Raw genomic sequence first — 26,333 nt, 5'->3', positions numbered from 1 at the left:
CTGCTTCTTATCTGTCCTTCAAGTTTAGTAGTTGAAGAATTTTTTGCATTTATCTTTGCAGACGAATGAGTTCAATTTCACTCAGATTAGGACTGAAATTTCCGAACAGCAGGTTAATCCTTCCTGCCTTCACAGACAACTGAGCAAACAGGCCCGTATCAGCGTGGCCGAGTGTAAAATTGTAATTCCAGAGATTAATGTTGTCTCTCCTGTTTGCTCTGAACCTGACCTCCACATTTCTCTTCCAGGTATGCTGGCATGCCTGCACGTTCACGTGCAGTTCCTTATTCATCTGTTTGTTTGTTTGTTGTTGACAGCTTCTGTCCAAGGCCCCTGGGAGAGGGCGATCTCGCCAAACAAAGTGCCGTACTACATCAAGTGAGTATCGGTTGTAATTCATTCTGGGTATTTATAGCTGTCATTAAAGTGCATGGTTGGTAATTTTCTTAGATTGGCTGGACCTATTCTTGTGTTGTCTGAGTACGATGAACAAAAGGAGTGAAATGTGCAGTAAACGTCACAGGAAAAAATGTATGTTATGTCCTTTAAAAGCACAGTGGGATGCACTGCTTTGTGAGAAAGTTGATTCATTTTATGCCTCTGTAGCAGTCACCTGCAAACTGAAGTCAAGCTTTGGGGTATTTGGATTATATCTGAGTCTGATCCGTTGTCCACGTAGGATTACATATGGCAGGATTTGCAAGACTGAAAAACATTCAGAATGTTGGTATTTATTTGTGGAATTTTCATGTTTAAAAGCAGAGACATGTTGCAGCTGTGAATTTGGTGCACTGCTGTTTTGACCTTGCAGTGCACATCCTTTAAACAGTGAGTTCCTGTAGAGAGGGTACATAGCAAAATCTCTTGCTGAGGAAAAACAAGGGACAAATTAATCCCTATAGGCTGTAAGTTCCTTTAAACTCTAGTTCCCAAAGTAAACTTACTAGTTTTAAGTGAGGTATGCTTAACAATGAGAGGAAATTAAACAAGCAAACAAAAAACCTTGGATGCACCTGCTTCTAGCGTCCTAAAAAGACCCACCACATAATAACAGAGAATGAATTTTAATACATTTTTCCCTCTTGCTGTCGATCATCATTTGCAACATGTGCCATGAATTATTCATACGTAACTTCCTGGAGAAATAGGTGATGCACTACCTATGATAAAAACTGTAGTGCAAATAACTGGAACTCAGGAGTCTTTTAACAGACATACTCACATGATTGCTCTTTTCATATTCCCAGCACACTTCTCCAGCTCAACCAGTGGCACTCAAGCCATGTGGTTACAGTGGCAATTCAACTGCAATTTTCACAGCCTAGTTGAACCGCTATTATAGCCACAGAATGGACTTTATTGACTAAACATGAAGAAAACTAGCAGTCTGTAGTACTACACAGTGCTATAGATACACCTGGTTGGAGCTTCTCTGGCATCGCCTTAAGTTTTTTTTTCCTTTTTTTTTATTTGGCTATGAATAACTAACCTGCCATAAAGAGCTGGAAAGCTCTTTTAAGCAGGAGGAGAGAGGGAAGTCTACAGACTGGAAGCAACTTAAAGCTGTGGTGTATGAGAGACAATTCATGGTACAGCAGCTAAGGGAAAGACACCTCTTTTTCCCATGGCATGGCTTGCTGTGGTGGTGGGAGAAGTCTTGGCGATTCTCAAGATAGGTCCAAGCTCCGTTTCATACCGCGCTTCCCTCTTCGTCCAGTGCTACTTGCATCCAGCAACAGTGGGCAGGTTGACCTGTCATTCTAAAATGATGGGGAGGACTCTTCCTTATTATTTTTGGTGTCAACTTTGTAATACATTTTTTTTTCCAGGCCATTTGCAAATTTAAAGGAATGCATTGGTTTTATTCTGTTCACTTGGAAAATATCTTAATAGCCATAAGAAGTTGCAACAGTACTATTTTAATTAATAATTAAAGTTTAATTCAGTTACAAGTTTTATACAAAAGCTTACTGTCTTTGAGATGAAAAACAAATATTTTAAAAATGTATGAGTCTTTGCAAGTTTTTACATCTTTACATTCCCTTCTCCAGTTCTCTTCAGTCTCTTTTCTTATCCTTTATCCTAATCACTCTTGTTTTGTACTAACACACAACTGAATTGCTTGTTTTCTGTACCATTTCAGTTTTCAAGCATACCATATTTTCTTTATTCTTTGATCTCTTACCTTTCTATAAATCGTTAATTCTGTAACAGAGCTGCCATGAAGACTGGGCAGACACAGATAGCATTCTCTTACTGTGTGTGTAATTTTCCCTTCTATCATCAAGGCAGAATATTGGTGCTAGCCTCTTGTGTTAACCAGATTTGCCACACTGGTTATTGTTTTTCATTTTATCTGGTTTTCTTGTGATGTTTAAGTGTTTTATCTCATCATTTTCACATTTGCAATGAAACAGCATTTCATAAGCCCATAAATCAGGTCCTACTTAATACTAAATCCTCAACGGCAATATTTGCTTACTGCTGGGTAACTTTCAGCCTTTCGATTTTCCTGGTTAATATTTCATTTTTATACAGCTGATTAATGTGCAGCGACTAGTTACCTCAGAAGCCTGTATTCCCCCAATTCCTCCTCCAAGTTATTCACACCAGCGTTTTGTGCACATTATGCTGGTGCAGGCGTCATTGCTACCAAAAAAGATAATCAGCAACGTGCAACCTGTCCCAACTGCTCTTCCACGTCCCCGCCATTTTGTAGCTTCTCCGCCAACTGTCGGCCTCACGCAAATGGCCGTGTTAACGGCCTGGCACCAACTGCCGCGTTCGGGCAGGATTTCTCCTTCTCTTTTATGTGGTTACTTCCTCATGGAAATGGCAAGCTAGGCCAACAGCTTGGGCCGTCTCTCCTATTTCCCCGATGGGCTGGGACGTGGTGTTGTTGCGTTGCAGGATATCAGCAGTGTCTGGGCTTCCTGAGTGGCAAGTGGACATTCCTGGCTGCTTGCTGAGCACTTGCCCAGTGTATGAGGTGCTAGTGAGGGGGGGGAAATAAAGAAGAACCTCTCTTTCTCTCTTTTGCCTCTGAAATAAAACATGTAAAATTGTTCCAAAACACACTCTGCCCGACCCTTTTCTTTTTGATCTTTCTTTCCCTCTCAGTATGTTCTTTGCATCTAATAAAGGATTAAAAGGTTTCACTAGATTAAAAAGGAAGAGGAAAAATGAAAAGTAGTTTTCAGTTTAATCACTCCCGTTCTTTGAGGCCCTGATCTTGGAGGCCATATTGCAGTGTGGCCTGGAAAATGGGGACACAGAAGCATACAGATACATCTATGCTCCTCACTACTTTTATATAAAAAGAAGAAAAGTAAAAACACAGAGCTTGTGAGAAAAGTCATCTCATGCATGCACACAGACATACACAGGCAAACTCTTCTCCTTAAATCAAATGGAGAGGGATGATGCTCCAAAGCAGTTACAGCAAAACCAAATGGCTCCTGCGGATTTTGCAGCCACAAAAGAGGCATTCAGTCATCCTGCCCAGACCCATTTCCTCTTCTCTGAGTGGCCTCCTGGGACCCATGAGGGAGCTCTGTTCTGAACCAGGTTTGCCTGTGCCTTGTGTAAGGGCTCATCCTAGGATCACCAAAGAGCTGGCCAATTGCACAGTGCTAAGAGATCCCCCTTGCCTCGGAGGAAGGAGGGAAGTCTGCAACATGCTTTTTTCTGGGGAAATTGGTAGTCACGGTCTAGCACATTGTTGAAATTTAGTCGTTTTGAGTTCTATATTTGTCTTAGTCTTTCATATCATCCTTCCTCTGTTAACCAAGTTGCCAGTTAATAGTGTCTGTCTCCTCACCCTCTTGCCATGGCCTCTCTCAAAGGATATAAAATGCGTCTGCAAGAATACAGCAGTCTTTCATCTCAGTCCTTCTCGCAGAGGAAGCCTTCCAAGTTATTTCCCAGGCAAGCTTATTTTCTTATCCACATTATAGCAGTTCAGTGAACTTTGTCCTGCGGGGGACACAGCTGAATTCTCGGGAGCATTGATTTGACTCCTTGAGAAGATCCATACGAGACTATCCGTATAAATTAGCCGTGTGGTGAGCTAACGGCGAGAAATATTCGTCTCTGCTTTTTAGCTGTCTTCCACATTATAGTTTCCTTTAAGAGTATTTCACTTATATTGAATCAGCCAGCTGCTGACACACGTTTCAGTTAGTTTTATATTCTGCAGCCTTTCTGTGCTCTTCACTAGAGGCAGAGTGGGCCAGTTTCTATGAACATACTTCCTTGTGTCTTAATTTTTGATCTCACTTTTAATTGCTGTTTAGCCATGCAGAATTCCAGCTCAGAAATAGCTAAGAGTTTGGAGTTTTTGTTGTGAAAGAAAACAGATTAAAGCCATGATGCTTTTACTGTTTTTCAGTTTAGAGGAAGGGTACATTAATCTCTCTGAATTAAATTCTACTAAGATAAAATAAAGCAAAGTGTTGCTGCTCTGCTAAAATCATTTGGGTTAATTGTTTCTTCTGCACAACATAGATAAGTAGGAGACTCAAAAGGAAGTAGGAAATATCTACCAGAGCAGAAGGAGACATGGAGAACCATAAATAAGTAATGTATGATTATGTATGTGTAGTGAATAAAGCTGTGAACAAGCTATGCAAACCATGTATATGGCTGACGGTTAACCTAACTACCAAGTACCAAAAATGTAGTATTTTGACTTCGTAAAAGCATAGCTATTACAATCTTTTCCACTCTTTCAATTTTGAACTCCATAGCAAAACTGTAACTATTCTTGTGGAAAAAATATATATAATACTGCTTTTAAGAGATGCAAATTATCATGCTGTGTAGCTTTAGGAAAAAAAAAAGAATTAAATACCTGATATTTTGAAGAGGTTTGCCTGTCACTTGTACAACTGGTATTGGTTACCAAAACTTGTTACAAAAATTTCAGCTCTGAGCATAAATAAAGAATCTGGAGCCTCTGTCTGCCTTTCAGAGAGAAGTGGAGGTGGAAGCAGGTGTGTTCCACTGGGATGAGCAGCAGCACCCCGGGGTGCTGCTCTGCACCGTCTGTCAGCAGGGGGTGGCAGCCCCCACGTGGGAAGGAACTGAGGGAGATTTAATTTGTTTTGAAAGGAATCATAAGTCCTCAACAGTCATGTTACTTGTGCATTTATTTGGTTATGCCCCAGGGGGTTGTTGCAGAGGTTGGGTACAAGAGCTGTAGCCACTAGTGCTGGAAGGGCAATAACTGGCTGAAACTGCTTGCGTTTCTTTGCAAGGCTTTTTTGGTAACAGGAGGTTAGATAGTTCTTATTTTACACGTCAGAAAGCAGCTTCCTCATGCACTTCACCTTGGTCCTGTTCTCGATGGTCTCGATATTCTACTTAAGGGGATGACATATTTTGTAGGATGGGCCATGAAGCTCACTCAGTATAAAATTTGATGGAGAGTATGCAGGATGTAGCATTACAGGGAAGGTAGAAATAATGCAGGGATAGCTTTTGTATGGTTTAAATCCAGAAATTGTGACTGTGCAGTTGTGCAAGTGATGTTGTTACTATTTAGGCAGGCATTGGACTTTCCTGGCTTGTTTGCTCAGTTTAATAATGAGCTGCATAAGAGACTTTTAGATTAAACTAGTTTTCCTATTTTTGTAATTAAAAGGGAAGTACCAACATTTTAAATGTGTTAAATTCAGCTACTCATTGTATTCCATATCTGGGGTTGAGAGAGTAATTTTTGGAGGCAAAAAAGTAAGCTTGATAGTATACAAGAAGGCTCATTTATTTTTAGATACTAGAATATAATTACTTAATCTTAAATATTTTCATTTTTACTGTAGCAATAATTGTCATATTTATTGTAAACTGAATGTGAATTTTGCTTGAATTTAATTTACTTCATTTTTCTTTTTTCTATTTTACTCCCGTTGTTAAATGTAGTTTGACTGGATTACATACCATCAATAATTTAAAAAAATGACATAGCTGGACAATGAAATGGACTAACATATATACTACATGGTCCTATTTTATATAGCATATGTAAGATCTTCTCTGAAACAGTAGATTTTACAGCTGCTTCTGACAGCAAAAGGAATATTGTCGTATAGTTTGAGCCCATGTTTTAAACATTTCTTGCTTAATGAGCAGGATTCAAAAATAGGAATTATGTTTGATTGCAACTGGAATGCTCGGGGCTTGAGAAGATTAAACATATTAAGAGGAAAAAAATAGAAAGCTTTCCATGTTGGACTTTTCTTTTTTTAAAGATCAATTACGTACTTAATTTAGTTTACAGACAAAGAGAAGAGGGCTTCTGACAACTGTCCAATGAAATCTTCATGGAAATGGGGAACAATGTCTCTTATTTTTACATATTCTTGTTATATGAGGAAGTCTCATAATTCCTGTGTTTCCTCAGAAGACTGGGAGACAAAACAGCATTATCTCTCACTTGCCAAAACAGCAGTAGCTGACACTTGACAACCCCCCCTGCCTGCGTTGTCCTTGGTTCAGATTGTGCTCTGGTGCAGCCAGCTCCACAAAGAACAGAACTAACTAGGTCTCAGCCACACGACAGAAATTTTGTCCATCTAATCAGAGAGACAGAATTAAACTGATGTTTTACCTACTGTGCCTTTTTTTTTCCTGGTATTGTCAGTCTGGTATAAGGACTATAATTGAAGTCAATATATTTGAAAATATTTTCAAAAGTATGTTTCTCTGACTTTCTGTGATACCAGTTCTCCTGTAAACTGAAGTAAGTTCCTACTTTTCAGGGTATTCTCCACCTGTCTTGTCCCATAGCTTATACTGAGTGACCTGTTTAGTTACTTACTGATTCACAGCTATGGATTATTTTACCCCTTTTCCTTCTTACTGCATCCCTTTTAATGATATCTTTTGATTTTTTTCGTAAGTTTTGCGCTCAAGTCTGAGTTGCTTATCAATTCTGTGATATCCTTATCTTGAGCTTTTCAATCACAAGAACTAATTTATGTATATATTATGCTTAGGGGTTATAGATCTTAGGGGAAAAAGAAAACATAAGGTGAATTAACATAAGGTGAACTGTGTAAATGTCAGTGAGACTGAATTTAGACTTAAGTAAAGATTCTAGCCAATAGGTTACGAAAGATCGAATCATCTTTATTCATTTTGCTTATTTTTCATTTTCTGATTAAAAAGTTGAACTTTAGGAAATAAATTACAATTTCAAATAAGGTGTATAGGCTTGGCCACCTCTTGCATACGATGTATTTACTTTGAATTTCAAATATTCATCAGACACATTTTTATATTAGGAAGTCTGTGGCTAGATAATTTAAGAAAAGGTAACCGTTAAAAAAAAGTCACATTTCTGCATGAATTGTTTTTCTTCTGTCTAGTTTTGATGAGACTAGCATTCATATTTTTTTCTACGGCAGTTGAACTCAGGAAATGAGATCTGGTACAACACAGTGGAGACCCATTATAATGTAGCACTGTCTATATAACCAGCCTCGTACAACCCCCAAATAGTATCTACAGCCTGCTGAGTATAGTGGAGGAGTTAAAACTTTGCTAACTAATGGCTACTCTGCTTCTGTGGCTAGGACTGCCCTGCCAGCAAAGCCAAAATTTCTTTGCCTAAAGCCATATGTAAGTGTCAGACTGGGATTCGAGTCTGCATTGGGGGCAGTTCAAACTCACATAGTACAGCAAGAAGGTATCAAGAATGAAGTTTGCTGTAAACCTGTGGAGCTGTTATTGGTTTAAGCTTTGTACTCATTTATATGCTTCACACTTTATAGTGCACACCATTATGTTAATGAAATTGTATGGTACATTGATATTGGGGAATTAACTTTCATAGTTGTATTTTCGTGTAGTGGATAAAATTTGTAAAAAATCAAATATCTAAAACCATGATAATTTAGTCTCATTCAGGTACTTTGTGTTCATTTAGACCTCTGATGGAAAAAGTTCTATTATTTTTGTATTCAGGGAGAAAAAAAAAAAGGTTTTACACAATTATCTAATAAATAGATTACAGATTGCCTTTTGAATTGCAGTATGTACCCAATTCTTCTTTTTTCCTTTTGGAGACCCTCTTTTCATTACTGCAGAGATAATAGAGGAGTAGAGACACAAAGATGCATTTTACTATGCTTCATTTTTAACAAACTGAACTGCATTTTTTGTTTAAATACTCTATTGTTAGAGAAAAAAAAACTTAAAGTAAGTAAAGTAAGTAAAACTTAATTCCTAAGGATTTTGACACACCGTGGGAAACGTGCTGATAAATGCTTGAGAGACTTTACAGTCATAGAGTTAAAACTTACAGAGCTAGCTAAAAGAAACCTAGTGTGTTTGCCTTGGGAACATATTTCTTCACAGAGACATCATGACTGTAACATAAACATGAAGCCCCATGTTTTTTAAGATTTTAGTCACACAGCAATGCAGATTTAGGTGCAGCACATACAACACTTTATTCATAGTTGGGAGACACTTTTGCAGCAGGAAAAAATCAAACATCAATGAGATATGGACTGAAGCATACTGTGTAATACAAATTTACTATTTTTATTCTATCCGTATTTGCTGCTGTGACCTGAAAGCATGGATTTAATAAATATCAGGTAGGCAGAGAAAAAGTAAGATAATCAATTGAAAAACCGTACTGAAATACTAAAGAAAGTCTCGTTTCTTGGAATTATCATGTACTGCAGTTCAGCAGTATTTTCCAAACTAGTATCTGCCACCCTAAAGATCCATAAGCAAATTGTTACGTATTTTAACATTATAAAAAATGTGAGAAAAAATTCATGAATGCTGCTGCATAGTGAAATATAGAAAAACTGCACTTTGATGTGATGGACTATATGTCCTCCCAGATCAGTGATTTTGTCTGTTATTCCATCTTCACAGAATCACAGACTCACAGAATGGTTAAGGTTAGAAGGGACCTTTAGAGATCATCTAGTCCAACACCCCTACACAAGCAGGGACACCTAGAGCACGTGGCACAGGGTCATATCCAGGCAGGTTTGGAAGATCTCCAGAGAAGGAGACTCCACAGCCTCTCTTCGCAGCTTTGCTTGAGGCAGAGTGTTCCCAAGCACGGCCCTACAGGCCCAGCTCACCTAGTCTTTCCTCATACGATAGATGCTCCAGTCCCTTAATCATCTTTGTCCCTCTGGACCCTCTCTAGAAGCTCAATGTCCCCCTTGTACTGGGGAGCCCAGAACTGCACCCAATACTCCAGGTGCGGCCTCACCAGAGCTAAGCAGAGGGGCAGGATCCCCTCCCTCGACCTGCTGACAACGCTCCTGCTGATGCAGGCCAGGATCCCATTGGCCTTCTTGGCCACGAGGGCACACTGCTGCCTCATGGTTAACCTGTTGTCAACCAGGACCCCCAAATCCCTCTCTGCAGAGCTACTTTCCAGCAGGTCAACCCCTAATCTGTACTGGTGCCTGGGGTTATCCCTCCCTGGATGCAGGACCCTGCACTTGCCTCAATTCAACTTAATTTAATTGTGTTTAGCTTTAGGACTTTATCAACTGAAATTTTATTGGTTGACCTCACCTACACATGCTTTATAAAATATAGGGAAAAAATAGGAAAAAGGAAAAAGCTATTGAAAATACCAGTAGATACTAGCAGCAGTAGGAATAAACAGATTACAGCAATGCAGAAGATTGTAAATGTCCCAAAGGAAATCTGTGTATGATTTAGTTTCAGATAAAACCGTAGACATAATAGCAGTGTGAAGCAAACTCATAGACAAATGTTCCCTCAACTAAAACTTCACTTCTGAAGGTTTAAAAATGCAAATTTGATAGGAATCTTAAGTTCAAAATAATATATTGTTTGCACATATAGGCATTCTGTTACTCATGGGACTACCTGTGCCCAAATAATTACCAAACAATTTGGAAAGAGAAGTCAATTCCTGTGATGGAGGGTTTCCTTAACCGTGTGTGCTGAGAATCCCCGGAATCTGTGAATCGTGTGCTGATTTTGATAAATATAATTAAGGGCTAAACTTAGAGAAGTTCTGAAGTAAACAAGCCTAAATTTATGATAGTTTTCTTGCATTTTGTTTACTCTTTTCCATGTCACTAATTTGAATTTCATTGAGCTTTGTGTTTGAAAGAATTGTCTACTTTCATTTTGTGACCAACTTCAAATACTGCAGTTTTCAGCTTTACTAAACAAATATTGTTAGAATAAAAGAGAAGCATGCATTCTAATATAAAATATTTTCCTTTATGTTTGTCAGCTTTTAGCCACAGCACTGATGCTGAATTATTTTTATTCCTGTGTTTTTCGGAATCTTGGTTATAGAAAGGCAGTAGTTGTTGAATATTAGAAGTTGCTATCACGTTTCAGTGTTGATGTTTAGGATGTTTTCTGTAATACAATACTAGGTCAAATTCCTTAGAAGTGAATTTTGTAATTAAATGCTTTAAAAGTAAAACTAAAGACTATAGCTGAAATATAAAGCGATTTTTTAAAAGCTAAAGCCCACGAGGATAGTTTCTGTAATCACAGAGAACTTGCAGTTCAACTATTACTGCATATTTGGTTAAAAAAAAAAAAAAAGCACAGCATTTTCATAATTTTCTTCAATGTGAAGCACGAAAGAAAAGCTGTCCCTGAGTGACAGGTATATTCAGTAGTTTCAGAGATGACAGAAAAGAATGTTGGACTGCTATGATTATTTTTTTCTGTTGTTTCCAGATGATGTCTTTATCTGGAAGGTTTCCTAAATTAAGCTTTTACTAACCTACACAATTGAATGAACTTAAATTTCAGTGGACATTTTGTGAACACTGATTAGAAAAAGAATGATCAACCAAGAACAGGCCATATTCTCTTGCCACAGCGAAGTAAAATATATCCTTCAAAGTCATTCTGTACTAATTTGCAGCAGTAACAACTCAAAGCAAAGGACTTGTCACAATGAGGGGGGTAGAGGTTAAAAACATGGTTTGTTTGAAGGCGGACATTCTTGCTTTGCACTAAATTTCCTCTGAGATCATTGCAAGCTTCTTGGTCATTTACAGATAATATATTTCAAAACCGAAAACTGGAAGAATGATACTTAGGGCACCAAATATCAACTGGATATTAGAGAACAAGTCTATTTGCTTAACTTTTTCTGTTCCCTAGATATTGCTATCGCATAAAAATGACTTAAGTCTTTTGATTTTTAAAGATAAATTTTCTTTGAAGCTTATCCACCTCCACATGAGAGTCTTTTTCTTCAGGACTGCCCTTGATAAAACAAAACAAAACCCCCTTTTGACACCATTCCATATCCAGAGAACTGTCCTCTTTTTTTTTTTTTTTTGCTCTTTGAATTTGTGTCTGTTTTCAGCCCATGTTTTTCTTCCTGTCCAGCCTTTTCTAGCTTCTATACCCCTTTTTTTTTTCCACTTCAACAGCTCTTAATAAGGTCACTAACAATTTCCTGTCATCCAACTCCAAGAATCTTTTCAATGTTCACATTCTTCTGGGTCATTCTACCACTTTCAACAAATGATCCTCCTACTGTCCTTGCTTGGCTTTTTTTCAGCACTCTTAGCACTGTCTTTAGCCTTCTACCCCAGGCAAATTGCAATAGCCACCCGCAGCACCTCTCTTTCAGAGTTACGTTTGACTTAGTTGTGTTGATGACTTCTAAACGGGACTTTGTAATTAATATTTTTTCCTGTTTTCCTTATAGCATTCCCCATAGATGATTGTTAGGTCCCAAACTCAAGAAGACAAAACTAGATCTGTTTCCCTTCAAATCTCCAGGTTTCTCTGTTGGCATTTCCACTGCTTTACTCAGTTTTGCTGCCTCCATTAGCTATCCTACCACTCTAGTCTCCTATGTAAACTTTATGACTATTTAAACATTTAGTGTCACTTATTCTTAAAGTATTGTATCTCCTTTTCCTTCGTCAAACAAATAATATTCTTTTCTTTCAGGTTTCTTTTTAAAATGGATGCATTCCTTCAAGAGATCTATGCTTAGCACTCTCTTTCAGATTAGCAGTAATCTGCTTGAGTCTCAGCCTTTACTTATTAAAAATACTGCATTGACTGTATTTTAGTGCTCATAAATTATAATAGCCCAGAGTCTTTTGTTTCATGAATGTTAAAACACATGACATGAAGTTCATAATTTTTGTGGCACTGTTATGTTTAGGTAGCTCTTTCCATCATGTATTTTTGGAGCGCACCCCAGAGCATCATTGCTCCTGGGTTACTTAGCTCTGTACCTCTGTACAAAGGTGGATACTTTCCATACTCTAGCTGTCCATCCAGATTAAGAGAGAATTTTAAGGAACAAAAACCTCCTTCTCTACCAGAGATCTGTCTTGTGCAGATGTGGACCGAGGTGGTCTGGATCCTCCAGAAATGCCCGTACTAGCAAGCTCCATTAGTTCAAGCCCTGGAGGGCTTGAAGCCTGCTCCTTGCCTGGGAAGCCTGAAGCACAAACCATAACAAGCTAAATGTCTCGGACATGACCTTTAGAAGCATCAGTTTTCTGGGAGTCACTTATCTCAAATTCTTTTTTTCTGCCTCACAACACTGGGAAGTTGCCCAAGTTAATTTACAGTATTGGTATGTTAACATGCATCGTCTCCCTTTCTGTTAAATACCATTTGCAACTCACTCTTTCCAAATTGCAGCTAATTGCCAAAGTTTTTCCTGCCACATCGAGGAGAGGCCCTCCATCCCTTCTTGTACTGAGATGCTAAAGCATTTGACAAGGTATTGCAGAAATATAAATTACCCCTGAGTGCATCGACTTTCAAGAGTAACAAGCTGCCTTGTGGCTCCTCATCGCTGTACGTACAGCTGCCTTCAGCAGCAGCGCACACGCACATCAGTGTGCTCTGTTTACCGAAGTTATAATCAGCTGTTGACATGTACATTTTCAGCATAAGGCCCTGCTGTTAACACTCCAACAGGATGAGCAGTGGGTGTTCACATAAAAACCAGCCCCTGATTAGACTGCTATTCAGTGGTCGTCAAGCTATTCCTGCTTGTAACATGCAGCAAAGAAACATACTCAGCAAAAAAAAATAAAATAAAATAAAAAAATAAAAAAAACATAGCAAGAAAGACTCAAACATAAAATCAAACTCCACGGCCACATCCATTCTCAGCCAATCTGTTTTTTTTTTTTTTCTGTACTTTTCTTTATTGAAATCCCAGCCATCTTGAACACACAGCTGTATGCAAGTACAGGACAACAAATTTGCCAGTAGGCAACCAGGCAATGGCAAATGGACCAGGTCATGTTAAACCAGCACGGAATATACCGATAGACTGCACTTCTTACTAATGCTGCTGGCATAGTCTGGCTGCTCGTTAACACATAGTCTCTCATGAATGGGATTTGGGAAAGATGTTTTAGCAGTGATTCCTCCTCGCATCCGTCACACTTCCAGGCCTCTAGCGCTGAGAAGGGGACTTAGCAAAAGGCAGATCAGATTCTTTTCTAGCTCAGCTCTTTACAAGAGAAAGGAAACAAAGGGAAAATTCCCTTTCTGTTAATAGGGCATGCAGTACAATGGATTTCAACTCCAAATTAGGCTCTGTAGGCACTACTACAATGGGATATTTAATAATAACAATTAGCCTGCACAGTGTACTCTCGACAGCTGCCTGCAATGGCTCTCATGGCGGTCAGCTTTCCGGGTGGCAGTCAGCACTCAGATGCCTGTATCAACCTGCTTCATAGGGTCAGGCGTTTCCCCAGAAACACAAACGGGAGTTGCAATTTTTTCCCCTCCTGTAAGGAACGTGCGCTCATGGTTTGCAGGGGCCTGGTGCATGCCAAATAGGATTCCCGCTGTTGTATCTGCTCTTTTCTATAAATATCTTCTACTGGGCCAGATCTTTGCAGGCATTTAACATGTTGGAGGAATATCCCACCAACGCAAACCAGAATCATGTTCAGGTACCTGCTCTTTTGTTTGTGCTCAGCTCATGGTTTTTAATTAATCCAAAACACAAATACTATTTGCCCAGTCCTAACTGGTTACCTGAACAGTTATTTTTCTGAAAAATATTGTATTTTTCCTGTCAACATTGTCACATACATTCTGCCATTACAGAAATCAGAACGCAATTAGCAGGGCTCAATCACAATTTTAAACTCTGCCGTACCTTTTCCTCCACTGTCAGCCTTGAAAACTTTTCTTATTCCACCTTGATATTAAAAGGAGAGTCTACTTTCAATTCCAAGTCAAGCTATGGCTGTATTATTCAAAAGCTCCCTTTGAAAAAAAAAATAGAACAAAATCCTCATCAGTGGTAATTAATTTTGACAGTGTGGGCTTTGTAGCAATTCACAAACCTGTACTTTCTGCATCAGCATTCCTTATTATTCTAATTAAAGAGGAACATTGTGCCCTCGCCAGTCATTAATGGGTTTTCATTTTGTAAATGACATTTGCAAAAGTTAAAACGGGCAGTTCATATAAAGTCCACAGGCAAGAGCGTTAAAATTAGCATCACCATAGCAACAGTCTTCCATCATTAGCATTCAGGGCAACAGGAAATGTTTTGTTGTGCTTTTGTTTCCCAAAAAAGATTTTTCTTTGCCATTCATGAATAGAAAGAGACAAAATACATACATTTCAGGTGAAATGATTATATTCATTTAGATGTTACTGCTCTGGAATTTCCCGGTTTTATGAGGTTTCTATTTTCCAGGGCCAAGGCTGAAATTCCTGATCTCTACAGCTGTGTATGTCTAACCTCCTGAGCAGCATTTCCTGCTGCTCAACAGCACCGTTTTATATGAAGTCTGTCACTTGTGCTCAAGGATCTGTACTGAGTAGTGGGTTCTGCTGAGACTCCCTAAAAGACACATGCACCATGAAACATGGTCAGTGCACCATCAAGTGGAGCGTGCATCTGATCAGCGCTGTTTTGGTGCTTAAATGATGCTATTTATATGCTTTCTTTTTTTCTTTTCTCTCTCAAGAATTGAAATATAAGCACATACATCATTATTAGTAAAATAACATTCAAGTATCATCTAGTTTAGAACTAGGAGAGAAGAAAAGCATGCTCCCCAGGAAGAGAAGTCAAGGTAGATAGATAGTCCTCAAGTGTCCTTGATTGGAAGAGGTGATGGTGGCAGTTTTCAAGGGGAGGTTTAAAGAAGGCATGCACACCCAGGAGCTTTATTATTAGCAGAATATGTTAACAGGATTTTTCACTTTCAGAAACATCTCCTAAATGCTCCTTGTGACATATGTCTTGTTGAAGCAAAGGCATGGGGTTGTGACAACTGAAAGTGAATGTTTGGCCTATAAAAACTAACATTTTGTGGGTAGGCAGAGAGAGAGGAGTGAGGAAAGTAAGGGGGAAGATGTTAGGGGAAGTAGATGATGAGCTGGGTGAGGTCAGCAGAAGATCTGCTGTTTTAATTGGATGTATCCTGCCTTGTCAGTAACAACCACAGATTAAAATTAACTAAATGTTCCTTAGCATTATGTCTCTGGGTTTTAATTTGGCAGAGGAGTCCCCTTTCTTGCCTCAGCATCTTAAAAATATGTCATTTTGCAGATTTTTGTAGAAAGGGTTCTTTGACGAGTAAACATAGTTGCATGCATTGCATAAACGAGGGGATTCAATCCATTCCATGAAAGATTTTTCTGCATTTTAATAAGACGGCCACATTTTCCTATGGTGGTTGTCTTGCTAGTACCTGCCCTGTAGTATTGATTAACTTGTCAGCTGGTCAAACCTGTAGAACTGGAATACCCTTAAAAACAGTGAATGCGTATATGTGTGTGAGGGAAAATTGCTCCCAAGTAAAGGAGAAGCTCTCAATGGTGGGTTTGACTCGTTATTGCCATAAGTCTATGGATTTGAACCATCCGTGTATCTTTCTATTTGCTCAGCTGCATATTTTCTTCCTTTTACATATGCACCTTTTTGCTAAGCCAGGTTAATTTTTCACCTTTGCTGACTCACTCGACCTGTTCCCCTCTTGCTGCTCGCCTGAGACTGCCTGTAAAACAGCTTGTTTTCTCATTTTTAGGCTTCCATCCCCTACTACATGAAGATGCTTACCGAAGTGTAGTATTTTGCAGAATTTTCCTGTTTCTTTTTAGATAAATTCAGTGCTGAAGTGGAGCAGCTTAAGAAGAGTTCAGCCTTCACTGAACTAAAAGGTTTAGTGCTTAGCATTCTGTCCAGGCAAGCTTCTTTCTAAATCTGAGTCACTGCATCAATAGGATCTTGCAATACAGAATCTTAAAGCCATCAAATAACTACTTGCATTTTTGGAATCAACCCTGGAGATGTTTTTAGACTGCTAGCTATTCACAGACATTAAACTATGGCATCATTAGATTTACTTAAATTGCAAGGGTTTCATAGCCTTATTTGTTGTAATGATTTCAGACTGAGAGGACATTTCGAAGAAGGATCATTGAGGGGTTACTGAGACTCTGCTCATTCAGGCTCTTGAGTGGTGTAGTGGCAGATAAAATGTGGGGGAAAAAAAAAAGAGTTTCTTGCATACACAAAATGAGTAAACTTCATTTTTGAAACACAAATGTTTGTCAGAAATGCTACTGAAGCTCTTATTTTTTTCATTAAAGATTTTTTTCCACTTCTCTTAGAAGTACAGAAGACAGATGCAGTTCTGTGAGTATGGATTTCAAATATGCTGTACATGTTGCAGAATTCCCTTCTAATGATTGTACTCTGGAAGCAGAATTAAGGAAATGAAATGGTACTCAACCTTCTGTTTCCTGTGTTAACCTTCTCAAAGATCATATTCAGCACACCTATTAGAAACTCTGGAAAATGGAAATAAGTGGTTTGAAGCTGTTTTCCAGAGCGTATCTTAACTAAGAATTTTGCAGTAGAAGTCAAAAATTCCGATGATTATGGGAATTAAAGGAAAAAAAGAGTTTAGAAGAGTAAACACACAATACTACAATGCAAACTTTTGTTTTTCTACCGATAAAACTACAGAGCAAGGGATTTGGAATAAAGGAACCTTGAAATTTTCCTTCAGTTTTTAGAAGAAAATTTCTTCCAGATTTCTGCCATGTAGAGCATTTTGGCCAATAGGAACCTGTTGTTGAAGAGCAAATTTCATCCCTGTACTTCAGTTGACTTAAAATCACCCTAAAATTAGAGGTTAAAATCTGATTCCCGGAGCACTGGGAGCTCACAACAATTTTCAAATATTCGTTTGAACTTCTGACTTCTGAGCTGAGCTGTTTTGACATAAACCGTCACTAGAGGCATAAATGAAAAACACCAAGAGGTTATCGCTCCCACCATAGCTGCACTCGGCTTTATTTGTTCTTTTAATTACTGCCTGCTAATGGTAGTGTTTATTCTTTTCTTTTTAACCAGGCTGTAATGTCACCAAACAATTCAGAACATTTTGCAGACTGCCTAAATGCAGACAGTGCCCTACATCTTCATATTTGACCAGTGTTTTTCTCCTGCACATTACTGATTCCTTTGTTTTTCCACTATTTTAGTTCTGCTGTGGCACAAGAGAAATGACAAATGTCCTGCTGTGGTCACTGCAGGTTGACATTTGCTTTCATTTGCCTTTTGTCTCTTCTCCCATCTCCAGTTTGAGGGGGAATGCACATTTTGTCGTGCTCTGCAGCCAGAAACAAGCAGCAGAGTCCATAGATGGCTCTAGGTTATGGCGGGGCCAGTTTAGGCCCTAGTGAGACTTGATGTCAGAAGTTGGGAAATCCAATTTAGGTTCTGTGCCAACAGCAGCTTGCTTGGATTGAAAGATATGCTCATTGATTCCAGCAAAATTACTTCTTAGCACTGGAAAGGGGATCAGAATCTGGCTCTCAGCGTTTCCTCTCGTGTATCATGCTTTTTCACATCAGTGCCCAAAGTATTGTGGAATAAACATTTGCTGCTGGCAAAAAAAAAAAAATGAGTCTATATCTGTAAAGTTTTCTCCTGAGAAAACCGAGCGCTTAGCACAGCCTCGCTCTGGGGGCTTTGCTCACAATCCTAGAGAAAAGGAGCAGAAAGACCCTGTGGTTTTGTGTCCTCTCTGCAGTTCGCCGGTGGTGTGCCCACATGGCGCAGCCTGCTTTCCTCCGGACGGATTCAGACCATGGAAGTCCGTTCCTCATGTCTGTCCCTACGTTACTTTTGCTCAATTGCCTGTATTTGTTGCGCCTAGAGACCTCCCAAACTGTTCTTCTCCTTTAGTGCATGTGGTCTTCAAGGACCTGACAACTTTTTTTTTTTTTTTTTTAAACCAGTTTAAGCAAGCCAGATTAAATTCCCTCCGCCTTTAAACAGATTTTTGGGTCTTTACTCACTCTTTCTTTCGGTCGTGGCTAAGTTTACCTACCCCAGAGCTTCCTTTCAGGTCCTGAGTGCCTCCCCGTGCTCGGGTGTTTGCTGCCCTGGGCTGCCGGGTCTGCAGCAGGTTTCGGCAGCGCTGATAGGGATCACTGCTGCCTTGGCTTGGCGTGTTGCAGCCTGTGTTTTCTCTGCTTTCCTCAGTTCTCTCTTTTCCAGATCCTCCCAATAATTGCTATACTTTTACACCCACACACTTTCCTCAAGCTACAGCGTTTTTTTTTTTTCCAATGGAGAAGCTACACAAAAGAGACAAAGCCCTCCAAAATCTAAGAAACTGCCTTCTGCCCCATTTTCCTGAAAATATTCCCCCGGCTAATTTGCTTCCCACGTTGTTTTCCCTCTGAGCTCAGCCTATTGTAAGGCTCACCACTTTACCCAGAACCACAGTTCAAATATATTCTAATTTATTCCCTTCAGGTCTTTTTGCCACCATCTTAACAAAGCATGTGAGGCGTCTTCATGAGGGCATTTACCTGCAACTTTCTCATTTCAGAAACTTACCTGAATTACATAGAATTTCCTTTTAACATTTACTGAGAAAGAAACATATCTGCTGGTGAATAATGAGAAAAAGTCTTCAGCAAAATAAGGAGCAGGATTTGAGTGTTTCAGCGTAAGCCGTTCATAAGAATAATATGCAGTGACAGCCTTTTATAGCACTTCACCTAACAGATTCCTGTTGCAAGTGAAGCCGAACAGGTGGCGACATCCAATCAGTGCCTTGTTATCAGTGAGAAGCTTTGATCTAGCCCATGTATAATAAATAAGACTCTGCATTTTAATCACCTTCCTGCTTTCCTATCACTTGTCTTCCAGAGACTTACTTTCTAAAATCTCATATGGACTTGCTGATCCTTTTATTATTATTATTATTAATTTTTGATCATTTATTTATTTCAACATATCTACCAATGGACAGAAGATATACCAACTGGGAGTTATTATAATGGGTATCTGCCATTTCCCTATCCATCTTTATCCTATTGCCTGCAAGAGGTGTAGCAGGGTTTTTTTTTTTCCATTTTGTGTGTGTGTGTGGTTTTTTTTAGGCTATGTAATAGACTGACCAGAAATTCCCTTTGGGTTAAGATACCGGTTGATGGAGAAGGCAGTAGCAGTTAGAGTCTAAAAGTCCCCTGATTTCTCCAGCTGCACTCTACAGCTGCATCATGCCTAAATTAAGTAAAGACTCAAAAATTGTTTTATCAATAAAACAAACCTGAAGAGCTCTGTAAAAACAACAACCCCAATTTTACATAAGATTGGTGCTCTAGGATTTTTAGCAATTTTAGGCCCAGATTACTACTCAAATTCCATGTAGTTACATGTGGTCAGCCTGTCAAGGCAAGCAGAATTAGATCAAATCATATTTATAAAAAGGTTCTTATTGAAACTCAGAGTATTTATACAGTAAAAGACTATATTAGAATAATAGCACACAGTAGTGCTGCATCACTTACACTCCATTGAAGTCAGTGCTAAATTTCCCATCAAATTGCATAGTCAAAATTTAGCACTTCTGTGATTCTGGTTGAGTTAGAATAGGGAAAACTATAGACTAGACACTTCAATTAGTTTATAAAGGATGATTTAAAATATCTTCTTAATTGCAAATTGCAAAAAAAAAGACCAAATAGAGAAAAGCGTAATTCCAGCATAATTACATAAATTGAGAAAATAAAAACTGATTTCAGCTCTATATGTAATATGAGATGAACTAAAAAGGTTGGAGCATTTTCATTGCACAACACAATTTTACAGTTTTGAAATGGCTGCCATCCATGCGAACTCTGTATAGTCTAAGAGAATAGATGACTATTCCTCTTTCTAAGGTCTACTATTTTATTCTCATTTCAGATGAGTGCTACCAAGGCTATTCCTTTTTATGTAATGAAACTTGTAAATAGAAATACCATGAGAGGCCAGAATCTCAACACCAGTTGAGATATGTTGGAGATGCTTCTTGAATTCAGTAAATTCTGTCCAAAAATCTGAGAAATCTGCAAAAAAAATTGTAATGGGGGAGAAAAAAAAACCTTTTTTCTTAGAAAATTTTGTTGCTGAAAGCCTTTGGGAATTGCCTGTAAAGCATTCAGCAAACTTTAAAATGAATTGCAGTATGGCCACTGTTCATTGACCATGAATCCATTTGCTCAGACTAGTTGCTTTCCAGATAGAAATCCACTACTTAAATACCATTCCGTTCATTAATAGCTGACGGCTTTGGTAGGCCACCAAGAAAGGACGTGGTGCTCCAGCACAGTGGGTATGTGGTGATTCATATGTCCTACTGCGAGGCAGGTCAGTCGGAGCACTTAGAGCTGGACGGGAAGCCGCCTGGCCTGCACTTGCCTCACGTTTAACCCCTTTCCAGAATCCGGGTCTGAAGTGCTCCCCAGTTGTTCGTTCCGTCTTTGAGCGGGAATGCCTTGCAACAAAGTAAGGATATGTTTTGGCTCTTTTCTGTGGTATATCTGTCTATAGAAACAGGCCTAACCAGTTCCATAAAGATACTGGACTGCAGCAGCTTCCACATTAGATCAAAGAGCTTGAAATGAAAGGAAAATTAATACAGGAATCATGCCTTAGGGCCACAGGAGCTCTAGCTAGGGAGCAGAGGAGTCGCAAGGCTGGTCTGCTTTAGACAGCTCAATTCTCAGCAATAAGAATTAGAGTTACCGTGGTGAGTTTGGCCCCAAAACAATGATTATTCTTAGGGCAGATAGCAGTGTAGATATAAGATGAGGTGCCTCTAGAAAGTCTGGGTAACCATAATATTGTCAAATTAGGAGAGTAGGTCTTGCTTGGCTGTTCCATAGGTTAGATCATTTGTCTAAATGTCTCCATGGATACAATGCAGGTGGCCTTGTTTATTTTCTTCAAATTGGTATCGAGTTTCCTCTTAATTCTTGATATACAAGGTTAACATGGAAATGGCAGCATCGGCATCACCAAATGATCATTTTGTTGCTTATAATTCCTTTTCAACATTCCAAATAAATGTTAGGAACAGTGAAGAATAATGATTTCTTCTCGAATTATGAGAAAACAATACTATGCTATAGAATGTAAAAAGTTACAGTACTTAGTTGTTGTCTACCTTAGATGAGAGATGGGTAAGACTATTTTTAATTGTGATGCCATACTCACAAACAAGAAATGTGTTTCTTGTCTTTTGAGTCCCAAAAGCCAAATGAATAATCAGTATAGCAAGCTACTAAAAATAAAATTCTCAGAAGGTTTTAGTTTGGTATTAAATATCCTGATTTGATAAAACCAGCGGATTAGATGGGGTCTAATCCTTTATTCCCTGCTTGGGTTTTACTTGGGTAAAACTCCTAGCCTGTCAGCTTCTGCAAACCTTTGCAAAATTATTCTTATCCTTAATAAATTATTTGCTCTGTTAGTCACCTCAAAAACAAAACAAATTGAAGGACATGGGTGGAGGGATAGTAATTTGAGAAATAATGACTGCAGATTTTTAAGAGTGAGAAAGAAGAACAACTGCTGAAATTAAATGATGCAAAAGCAGCAAGAGATTCTTTTTTGAATATTGACAAGAAGTGTAATGACTGTAATCAAGAGTAAGTTTCATTACTACAGTGTAAGAGCATTTATACACCACATATCTTAGCCCAGTTTTTATTAAGCAGGTGAGGTGAAGGTCTGTGCTTCATTTTCCCTGGACTGATGAAGATGAGTGTGAAGACGCTAACTGAAATGGCGATAATGGTTTGCACTATGAAGTTTGCTTGCAAAGCTGGTGACCATGAACCAAGGCTGGTGACAGTAATTGGGGTTTTAGTATAGAAATTTATTTAAAGAGACGAACGATGATTTAAAACACTGTCTGATTTTCTTAATTTAGGGTTAAGTATAAATATTCAAAGAGCTGTAATGCTTTCTAAGACAGGAGGTGTGAGTGTAAGTGATCCTTCTTTTTCATTTTAGGGACATTCAGAAATAATCACCTTTTACACAGTTATTATTTGTGCCTGTTAAATTCATGTCATCATAAAAAATATAGTAATATTCCAAATTGTGGCCACAAGGAGATGAATGAAACAAATGTTTTGGATCTTGTACATTCTCTGAATCCGTGAGATACTCATATAGAAACAGAAAAATCTTAATTAAATTTAATTTACATTTTTTTTCTTGAGGGGAAGGTAACAAAAATTGTGATGCTTCTTATGGTTGATAAACATGGGGTTAGGTACTCTGAAATTTTTAACTAATCTGGCATTGTGTCTAATGTGGTAAGGATGATGAAAAAGATAGTTAACCTGCTTGGCTCTAGCAGTAAGAATTTTCTGTTTAAGTCTGGACTATTTTAGAAAAGGCTAAAGAAGATGCTATTTAAACGGTAGAACTGCAGTAGGCTGGCATTTCTGAGGCATTCAAGCAAGACTGAAGCAACAGAGTGTTAAAATGTTAATTTGGGCTGTAACCAAGGTTCAGATCCTTAATATTTTAGGGCCGTCTCGATTGTTCAGGATTTGGATGGCACTTTCGAAAGCAGCTTCTTAAAGATGAAGACTATCCTTATCCAAATGTGCAATTTGTTTGATTAGTTCAGTGTGGATAAATGCTCAGTATGTAAGGAAAGAATATATTTTGGCTGATTTTGAGGTCCATACAGCCAGCATAGTTCTTGAATAAATAATGGACTATGGTAGATCTTAAAAGTCAGCTGTGTACCTTGGGTTCTATATGTCAAGGCTCTTCGGCTCATGCAAACAAGAAATCTCCGATTTTCATTGCATATTTTCCATGACCGGTTTGGCTGGAAGAAGAATCTTTAGTTTTCATGTTTATTCTTTCACTAAGAGATTCCATTTTATGCCTAATAGCTGAGGTCAGAGAACAGAGTGAAGATACGCTGGCAAAATTGCAAGGAATATAAAACCTTATTAGAGGTATTGTGAGAGGTTTGGCTGATTTTAGGCTTCTGAAATACTGAAATTATACCTGGACATTCACCTCTATTAAATGCAGTTCCATTACCGGACTTAGTTAAGCATTAAGTTTAAGCTGAGGAATGGAGTTAGCAACACTTTTTTTTTTGCACCAGTTAGCACCGTCATGATTCTTTCCTTCGTTAATTGCCAGCTACTGTGTCAGATACAGAAAGAGCTGCACAAAGAAACCTAAACACAAAAGCTGGGAGGACGGCTTGGTTAGAGAGAACCGGATCGTACCTAACTAAATGGGAAGAGCAACTCGGCTGGAATTGTATGGAGTACATGCTGAAATACAAAAAATTCAACTTGCCACAGGAGGCTTGAATGAAATCCCTTCCTTACACTTACCTAAGAAAAAGCTTTTTATTTTATGTGAAAATACTTTGATCCACCTTTCCTGGGGTATTTCAGTTTAACGTGTGTTTAGATTGAATTAGGATAAACGGCTGATACTGATTCATCTGTTTCAGGAAGCGCTAGATACTGTAGGTGTCTCTATGTCTATATTTACTTTGAACAAATGTGTATGTATAAGTATTTTTTTTTTTGTCTCTGGCATGGACAACGTGAGGCTTACTACTTGCATTTGAAGGGCACTGTGAGCAATTGTGTGAGCAATTGCCTCATTTTGGAGTCAAACTAAATTAAATAAAAATACATTTTGTCATAGAATATTGTTTTAAAATGAAATAAGAAGTCTCAATTTCAGAAAGGTCGAACAGGAAGTCTTTATTTTCCAGAATTGTTTTCTTGTTGCCAAGTGTGACCTCAATTTATGAGTAGTTCCACAACAGCCAACCTGATACTGCTCTTCTATGCAAATAGAGCTTGAGGAATGTCACTTGGATTAGATGGAGGAGTTGTTAGCCTGGACAGAGTTACTGGTGAGGCTCCCTAGGTGTGGCTGCTCCCTCTTTCCATGGAGTTGGCCACCAGGTTTTTCCTCACGCGTAGTGCTACACTTTCCTCCAGTTCCTGGACTCCACATAAAACACTGGGAAGGAGGGATGAAAAATGCAAGTCCCGCTGTGCAGGAGGGGTGAGCCCGGCGCCCTTCGCTCCAGGAGGCTGCGGGACCCAGCGCAGTACCGAGGCTAAAGCCCCTCCTGATTTGCAGCTAAACCAGTGCCCATCAGGGCTCTGTGTGGCCCAAGCGAGCAAGAGGCTTAGGAGCAGCCCTCAGATTTATCATGTTAAGGTTAACAACAGCCTCAACGTGTTTAGGAAGATGATGGGAAAACCTCATGTGCACATTCAAATAGGCAGAGACTTTTGTTGTCTTGGGAATTACGTAATATGATGTTATGTATATTGTATTATAATCGTCATTGAGGAAACAATGCGGTAGTTGAGAGAGCTTCAAAGTATATTTTAAAGCCACAAATGGGACAGGTGAGACCACAGCTAAGCATCCATTGCTAAAATACAGAGCTGAAAAGTGCATACATTATCAAAGGTGCAAAGTTTGCCTCATTAGTGGTCTGTTGCCTACATGCAATTGTCATAAAACACAATATATTTCATTGCCCTTTTAAAATATATGTGCAGTTTTATCATAGGAACATCCCAGTATGTAAACTCCTAGCTTGATATAAGTCACTTTTTCTTTTTTACAAGATGAGTATTTTCCCTTCAGTATAATATTTGCATGGAGCCTTCTTGGAAAAATGACCTCAATAAACGAGAACTGATTTCAGTCATAAAAGCGGACCTGATAATGTCAAAATTTAATTGAAGGCAAAAGGAAACAAGAAAGTGAATTAGTGAGGAAGGAAGGTGTGCTTCTCCTTCAACTTCTGCGGGAGGCTGTTGGACAGGGACTTGCTGGCGAGTGGCCGCCGTCGCCCGGCTTGGGCCTTGGCGCTGGGCTCCGAGCGAGGCGGGAAGGCCCGGGAAGGACACTGAGTTTCTTGCTTTTGAAATCCACACACTGAGGAAACAGTAGAAAAGTTAATGCTTCAGGAAGCCAGCTTTTGTGTTTGCAACATGATTTTACGCATAGAAAGAAGGATTTTCAATAGAAAAGAGAGGCAATTGAGCAAGAGTTTATGAAATCCTGCTTATTTTAATCCCCCAGGAGGCAAAACAGTAACTTATTACTAACTGGGCATGAAAAGAAAAGTAAGAAATAGAGTTTGCCATTGTTGTTTTGTTTAATTTATCCTTATTAGTCTGCATTTTTTCACAACCTTGCCCAAATGATAACCATTCATTTTGCCAACACGGATTTCTCAAACTAAGAACTTACTATAATTATTATTTTTAAATCTTATTTGCAGACTGTAAAGGTTAACATGCAGTTTGGCTTGGCATATCTTTTTTCTGTTGCTGGTATATTTTAAGACATTTAGCTTTACAAGAGGCTTACTTTTTATTGCTTTATTCATACAGTGTTTTGCCAACATTTTGCTTTTCGACCTTTCCATTCTTGTGATTTTTCGCACTTCCATTCATCTCCATCCCAGAAATACAGGGGTTGTTTCATTCTTAATCTGCTTTATTTCTTGTGGTTTGGCATGGAAGGGGAAAGAAAGAGCTTTTGCTGCTTAGAGGTGGTTAGCTGACGAGCCCGTAACCCTGGTGGAAGCTGGATGTGCTCTCCAGGGCAGCCCGGGATCCACGAGATCTTAGGGATTCCCAGGACTGCCAGACTTGAGCTCTGCTCTTCTTCTCAGGGTGTTAAACCCTGCAGCAACCCAAGCAACCACTTAGCTACTGCAAGTTGTCTGAATTCTCAGTTGGAGCTAAAAAACAATTTTGTCCTCTCTAAATCAACCTTTGCACAATTCCAACACGGCAAAATTCATCTCATGTATTTAATCATCCCTTTTTTATCAACAGCATGCAAAGCAGTGTGGCAGCAGACACGCAAACTGCACCCAAGGCTCTGTGGTACTCATCTTGTAGGACAGCTAAGATTTCTATTTTAATTGAGTTTCTTTAGTAAAAGTTCAGCTCCCAGAAAGTCAGTGCAGGAAGACAGGGATGATACCAGTGTGTATTCAGCA

At 38.9% G+C, this 26,333-nt stretch overlaps 1 protein-coding gene across 7 annotated transcripts in view; it reads left to right on the top strand.

Annotated features, from left to right (window-relative positions):
- The window catches only part of DMD (dystrophin), a 1,078,552-nt gene that overhangs the window by 965,516 nt on the left and 86,703 nt on the right, over window positions 1-26,333 (top strand). For all 7 annotated transcript variants that reach the window (XM_088521823.1, XM_088521851.1, XM_088521829.1 and 4 more), the window contains one exon: window positions 318-378. In XM_088521823.1, coding sequence (XP_088377949.1) covers window positions 318-378 — 61 coding nt within the window. The remainder of the gene's footprint in view (window positions 1-317; window positions 379-26,333) is intronic.

The sequence above is a fragment of the Tinamus guttatus genome, unplaced genomic scaffold, assembly GCF_059628265.1.
Source record: "Tinamus guttatus ecotype Peru unplaced genomic scaffold, ASM5962826v1 Tinamus_guttatus_pri_ptg000008l, whole genome shotgun sequence".
Classification (NCBI taxonomy): Eukaryota; Metazoa; Chordata; class Aves; order Tinamiformes; family Tinamidae; genus Tinamus; species Tinamus guttatus.
Note: the sequence above shows the minus strand (reverse complement) of the source record. Positions and strands in the feature narration are given on the sequence as shown.